This window comes from Drosophila rhopaloa, unplaced genomic scaffold (assembly GCF_018152115.1).
Source record: "Drosophila rhopaloa isolate 14029-0021.01 unplaced genomic scaffold, ASM1815211v1 contig_3, whole genome shotgun sequence".
Lineage (NCBI taxonomy): Eukaryota > Metazoa > Arthropoda > Insecta > Diptera > Drosophilidae > Drosophila > Drosophila rhopaloa.
The window spans coordinates 14,551,814-14,558,797 of NW_025335123.1; the positions used below are offsets into that span (position 1 = coordinate 14,551,814).

At 43.2% G+C, this 6,984-nt stretch overlaps 1 protein-coding gene across 1 annotated transcript; it reads left to right on the forward strand.

Moving 5' to 3' along the window:
• Positions 1 to 1,994: 1,994 nt before the first annotated feature.
• On the forward strand, positions 1,995 to 5,479 carry LOC108040530 (nuclear exosome regulator NRDE2). Its single transcript, XM_017118030.1, has 2 exons — positions 1,995 to 2,823; positions 2,991 to 5,479. Exons 1-2 carry the CDS (start codon positions 2,074 to 2,076, stop codon positions 5,271 to 5,273), a joined length of 3,033 nt encoding a protein of 1,010 aa, XP_016973519.1. The 5' UTR covers positions 1,995 to 2,073; the 3' UTR covers positions 5,274 to 5,479.
• The last annotated feature ends 1,505 nt before the right edge of the window (positions 5,480 to 6,984 follow it).

Consider the following 6,984-nt stretch of genomic DNA (forward strand, 5'->3'; position numbering starts at 1 on the left):
ATTACAAATGTGTGTCTGTGTGGGCGGCCATTGTTGTGACACACACACACTAACACACACACACATCACCCTTCTGTCTCTTTCTCAGCTTTCTCCGTCTGTCTCTGTCTCATCCTGTAACTGTCACATTGCTGGCACTTCATCATCATCAACAACAGCAGCAGTCAACGCTTCTCTCGCCCGCTTACTCCCGCTTTCTCTCTGCCTCTCTCCGCCTCTCTCTACCTCCCCTCCCCACTTTCTCACTGCTGGTGATTAGCGAGAGGAGCGGAGAAGGGGGGTGGCCAAGGAAACCCCACGATAACGTCACTGGGGGCGATGGCAAATGATTGCCACTTGAGGTGTAAACGAGCGCATTTTACAGCGTCTTTCAGATGCTCAAAGCGAAGTAAAGATGTATAAGAATAAAAATGAAAAAATATGAGAAAAAAAATGGGAAGCTCTCGCAGAGAGGCGGAAAAAGTCTAGCTGAAATCACTGCCCCCCTCCCCCTCAATTCTCGTTATCGATATATGCATAAAGCTTAAGCTGCAAATCGACTGACATTAAGCATTTTATTCTCTGATATCACGTGTGGCACAAGGGCTTTAAGCAAATTATTAACAAGTATAATATGTTCTGGGGATTTGGAACATATGCCATTTCTCATTTCGCAATCTTGAGGGAGGAGTTTTAAAGACTTCTCTATTTGATTGTCGGTTTAACACAATGTGTTTTTCAATTATTTTTATTTTAATATTGTAGTCTAAATTAGATTTATGCTTAATGTAGTTTTGATTTAATCAAAAACATTTGTTTGCCAATCAAAGTTAGCTTGGAAACGAATGTTCAGAACACGGCAATATCCGATTTTGAATTTTAACTTATATTTTCTAATAAAGCCTTTTTCAAGATAAAAACAAATATTAATTAATAATTCTTTTAATAAATAAAGCGAACCTTTGATGAAAGATACCATAAACTTTCCACTAAAATAAAAACTAAAACAAAAATGTTGCTTAAAATTAAAGTTCTACACTTTATCTAATTAAATTTAAGTTAACTTATAAACATATCTTATACAATTATTTTGACAATTAGTTTTATTTATTCAGCTGCCCACAAATGACTGGTTTCGATGGCACAAGCAATTTTAAAATTGAGATGGTAGCTTGTCCATAATCTTAAATACAAATAAATATTAATTACAAAGTTCAGCCACTCATTAAACAGTGAAAATATTTCGATTTTAATGGGTCAATCCAAAAAGCAAGCCAAAATTACAAGTATCTTACACGTAAACAACACGCATTATATGTGTGTATATATGTTGCATTTCGTATAACTTCGTTTTTGATGCCTTTCACCCATCTATATAAATATATATGTATATATGTGGCTTCGGGTTTTCGGATGGGCGGGATATTCTTAAAGTGTTAATCATACCCAAAAATTCAAAACCCTATTTGTCTTCCCAAAATGGTTGGGGGCTCCACTAAAAGGTCTCCAAAAGTGGAGACTTGGCTGAAGCTTTAATACATTTTTAAATTTGGCGCATATTCCATATTCACTAATTTATAAATATAAAATGTGATTAATATAAATATTAAATGCTTTTATTGGTAATATTTTTGGCAATACCACATTTACGGACACAATCTATTTAAATTCTTATTCTGAAAAGCTTGTGACTTGTAAAAGACTTTTTATGGCAATACAATTTTTTAAAAATAGGCATAAAATATATTTTTAAAAATTAAAATACATATTGTAAAGAGATTTTGAAATATGTACTTCATTAATTATAAGTTATAATATTATCTTAATTACCAGAGACCTCAACCAAGAACCCCAGATAGTCGGGACTCGGCCCGCAAGTAGTGGTGATTTACTCCACAGTTAGCAGGTACGGCCACCCATTTATTTTATTTTCAGTGATGGAATAACATCGATGATGCCATGCCAAACATCGATGTCATTGATGTTTCTCCACCACTAAAAAGCAAATGCCAAACCAAAACAAACTACAAAATTGTGTAAACCAGACTGATTTCGAAGAAATTCCTTGTTAAGTAAGTTAAGTAATTGTTGATCATGTCTCTCTTTCCCGCCTATGGCGGTGGCCAATCTCCGGCTTTCTCGGTGGCGAAAGAAATTAAGAATCCAGAGAAAGATAAAGAGGCGGGAACAAAAAGTGCGAATTGGAAGAATAACGAGAGCTATAATCAGAAACATATAGCCGTAGATCATATAAATATACCGACGCAGTCACCGACATCGGACAGCTCTACCGACAGCGAGGACTCCTCCGCAGAAGCCTCCGAAATCCCCATCAAAGCAAAGGATGCGGTCAAGGCGAAGCTCCTGGAATTCGATGCCAACGATGAATTCTATGTGGACAAGAATAGCAATTCGATGTATAGATCCCTGTCCACCCTGACGAAACCCACGCGACCCCGTTATAAGAGCCGGATGACCCGTCTCCGGGATCTGGAAGACAAGACCCGCCGCGAATCGGGTCGCTCCAAGTTGTCCTCGAAGAGCAGTCGCTACACCGGGAGGAACTATGTGGACTGCGAGGCCACTCCCTCAACGGAGGAAGTTCGCCGGCTCCAGGAGCAGCTCATCCAGAGCAAGGTGCTCGTCCAGCGGGAGCCACAGAGGGTGGAGCACTGGCTGGAGCTGCACCGCCTGCTCGATCTCAATCTGGACAAGGCCAATCGGTTGGCGGTGGCGGAGCACCAGCTTCACACCCTGGAAACGGCTTTGGAGCACCATCCGTCCAATGAACAGATCCTGCGGCTCTACACGGATGTGGCCAACGCCACCTATCAAGCCAGTGAGGTAATCTATAGTTACACCTAGAACTTTCCGATTTCCCTATTACCATTGAAATTTCAGTATATATTAATGTTTTTAAACTTCAATTAAACGTAAGATTTATCTCTCTTCTAGTTATCTTAGTAACTATAATGTATAAAATATTTTAAAAAATGTAAAAACTTTTTCAGGTCGCTGCACGTTTTACAAAGATGCTGGACAAGAATCCCTTCGAATATACATTGTGGACTGCGCTGATCATGGTTACCCAAGGCAACATGGCGCGCTGCAATGTGCCCGCTGTGCTCCGGATTTACGCTTTTAGCATGCGCAGGATGCATGTTGGACACACCGATGAACACAGCCGGGAATTGGCCACCGTGGACACGGATCGCATAATGCTCAAACTCTTCCACAACTGCGTGCTGTTCATGCGCCAAACAGGCAGTTTGAACATGATGTTTGCCCTACTTCGTTTGACCCTGGAGTTGAATTTCCCGGGATTGTCGGTGGATTGCTTTGAGGCGTGCGCGGCAAGTGAAAAACCATTGATTGAGTACGAGGAAATGGTGCTGCGTTCGGGAATGCCGATGCCAGAGATCTGGTCGCGAGTGGAACGACTGCGTCAGGCCCACTGTTACCTGCCCTATCCCCAACTGACCCACTCGGAGAAGGACGCAGTGGCCGGGGGACTGGACACACAGCGCTGCATCTTCAGCGACGACGTTGTGGCCTATGCACATGCACTTAAGTCGCCGGACAATCGGTTGCACCTGCTGCTCCTTGTCGTTCAACTAACGAAAATGCCATTCGTTCGGAGTGCCTGCCTGGCCGCCAAATTGAATCCTCGCATCGATGAGTTCGGCGAGTCCGAGGCCATTGAGATGCTCTTCGCTAGCTTGGCGGATAGACACTCCTATGCCGTGCCCTTGTCGCGAAATGCAGGCTTCAATGCAGCCATGTTGGACTTGGCCAAGGATATTTGCGTGACGCCCAGCTTCATGCCGCACTTAATTGGCTACGAATTGTATGCGGCCACCATAAGCAGCCTGCTACTCAAATGCAGCGAAGCCTTCAGGTCGGAGGAGAGCAAGCGAATGGTGTTCCTGGTCTTGTGGATGCGTTTCCAGCGCCTTCTTGTGGTGCTGCATAAACTTACGGGCAAATTGACTAAATCCTATCGGAAAGAGACACGCCTGCGCATTCGCAAACAGCTGGCTTTGCCGGAGAATCGTCGGGTTTTACGTTTCTACACCGAGCTGGCCATGTGCGAGTTCGAGGGTCTGGAGAAGGACGATGATGAGAACCGGGTCTTCGACCTATTCAAGAATATCATAACCACTGGTTCGCAGATGGACAGCGACTTCACCAGTCCGGACTTGATGCATTCCTATTTGGTATGTGCAGAGATGTTAATAAAATGCTGTCGCAGGGACGAGGCAGTCCATCTGCTCAGCTGTTTGTGCATGTGCCAACATGCCGATTCGCTGACCACTGAAGCGGCAACCGCTGGGATTGAAACGAGCCTGAAGAGAGGATTGCATCTGCTGCAGGAGGAAGTGGCCACCCTCGACACCTTGCCCGCCGAGATGCCTTTGGAGGAGTACTTCCTGCCCAACAAATTACTCATCCTGTTGCGCGCTCGCTGTCTGCTCCTTATGCTGGATCTGAACCACTCGGTGGTGGATAGAATCCTTGATGAGCTCCTGCAGCACCAACTTGGCCCCGAGGCAGTTAAGAACAGCGAGAGGCGACGCTTTCTCAGGGAGCAGGTCATGGAAATACAGATCCTGCAGCTGCAATTGCCCCATTCCCCACCCGGTGAAGTGGATCAAAATCTCAGAGAGACGGCGAAGAAAGGAAACACTGGTGGCAAGAGAACCTCCCTGATGTCCAGAAGCGCGCAACTGGTGGATCTAGTATCTCGTGGACTCGACGAGTTTCCGCGCAATCTGATGATGCTGCAGTGCTGGGCCGGCTTCAATACGATGCTGTGGCACAAGCAGCGAGCACGCTTCATCCGCGCCCAAGCCGGGATTATTTCCCTCGTGCACTTGGTTATTGCCGCCCGGTGCCGCTTTGCGATGGCAAGCGACAGGGAGACGCTGCCGGGCACTCTGGAGGACCACGTCCAGCTGGCGGTGCGCAATCGCTTGGTCAGCATGTTCGAAACATTCCTGCCAACGAACAAGAATCGCTCTGAGATCGAGGAGGGACAGTATCGACTGCTGCGCAGGAACTCCCTGTACTGGCGCATGTACCTACAGTGCCTATCGGACACAAGGACCAGTTTCGAGCGCAGCAAGGAGTGCCTGCTGACTGCAATGGACGAGTGCCCCTGGGACAAAGCCCTGCTAATGGAGGGGACCAAGTTTGTGCCGCAGGACATGCCCCATCTTCAGGACGTCATGACCGAGAAGGAGCTCCGCATCTACGCGCTGCCCGAGGAGCTGGACATCTTGCGGGAGTCGTAGTATTTAATGTTATATGTGATATGATATGATATATTTTTTTAACACCAGCGACTGCCAGAAGTAGACCCTCTAGTTTAATTTAACTAGTGTAATAACATGTACAGAAAAAGGCCAAAAATAAATCTTCATTTACTCTCTATAATCGCTTATCAAAGTTGGCCCACTAACAAGTGTGCTGCGATAAAGTGAAGTGGGTGAATCTCAAATTTCGCTTTTCGGCTAAACATTTGATTATGCTAAAAAAAATTCCACCACTTTATCACTCGTAGCTCCGCGGGGAATCACTCTGAGAATCGCATATCGAATGGCAGAGATTAGTTTGACTCCACCTGCTTGCCACCCCGCTCCTCCTGCGACCTTGGCGTTTTGTTGTGTTTATTGTTTTGATTGTGTTATCGCGAGATAACCGAAGAGAACTCATAAACCAAATCAGCGCCCAGAGCAGCGTTACACACTTGCGGGGGCGATTCTAGGACCAAGAGAATGCAGAAAAAAGTATCATGATTTACCAATTTGATTTTAAATTCGATTTAACTATGTGTATTGTATTAAATTTGTGTAGATTTTATAAATGCTTAAAAATAATGTGATAAAAGAGTTGAACATCACTTGGACATAAATTTAAATATAATTATATAATAATCTCTGAAATATATATATTTTTACTTAAACATTAAACATGTTTTCTCAATTTTAGAGCGAAGTAACTTTCTATAGTACAATCAATTTTGCGAATTTTAGAAACAAATCGTAGAAAAATTAAGTTTTTGATTATATGAGTGATTTTTTCCTGAAACGCATATTCTTAACCATTATTTGAACACAAATTATTACAGAAGTAAGCCACAATCATTTAGAAGTGTTAAACTTTGAAATCGGATGTCTGTAAAAAAAGTTATGAACTTAGAAGTTCAGGTTTCAGGTCACTTTTCTGCAAAGCCCTTTTTTGGAAAATTTGGTGAGGGGTAACATCATTAAACTGACAAAAAATCGTCGGAAAAAAAAAAAATTTAAGTGAGAACACAGATTTTTTGGGAATCAAACTACGATCATTTAGAGGTATGCCACTTTGAAATCGGATGTCTGTAAGAAAAATTATAGGCGTAGAAGTGCAGTTTTTGGACCTTTTCTGCAAACCCATTTTTTGAAAATTCAAAATGACGAAAAATCGACAAAAAAAAAAAAAAAACTAAAAACACAGATTTTTAGGGAATCAAATCACAATCATTTTGAAGTATGCCATTTCCAAATCGGATGTCTGTAAAAAAAGTTATAAGCTTAGAAGTGAAGATCTTAGGTAACTTTTCTGCAAGGCCATTTTTCAAAAAATTTGGAAAAATAGAAAATAAAATTACTTAAATTTCAAATCAAGATTAAAACGCAATTATTATTGATTATAATTTTTTATACCGATTGTATTTTATATTGGTTTTTGTATCGTATTTTATGCGAGATCTGTTTTTGTGACCGCAACTGTGACCGAGTTGCCTCAGTGCGAGCGAGATGACATTCGAGTGGTATCGCTCGAATGTTGCGTATGCGCCCTGTGTGCCCGGCCACTTTGGACTCCTGTGCGTTACTACTACTGTTTCTCTTCGGGAAAAGCGAAGATGGGGAAAAGCGAAAGACGGCTCAATGGGGCTGAAAAGCTCCGCTGTTGAAAGCTGTCTGAGCGGGCGTTCTGGCTGCTGGCCATCCGTCCGTTCGTCCG

What these genes read in the sequence shown, in the direction of transcription:
- LOC108040530 (XM_017118030.1), top strand. Translation starts at nt 2,074, where the DNA reads ATGTCTCTCTTTCCCGCCTATGGCGGTGGCCAATCTCCGGCTTTCTCG. An exon ending in CCACCTATCAAGCCAGTGAG is followed by an intron (nt 2,824 to 2,990) that starts GTAATCTATAGT and finishes AAACTTTTTCAG; the next exon opens with GTCGCTGCACGTTTTACAAA.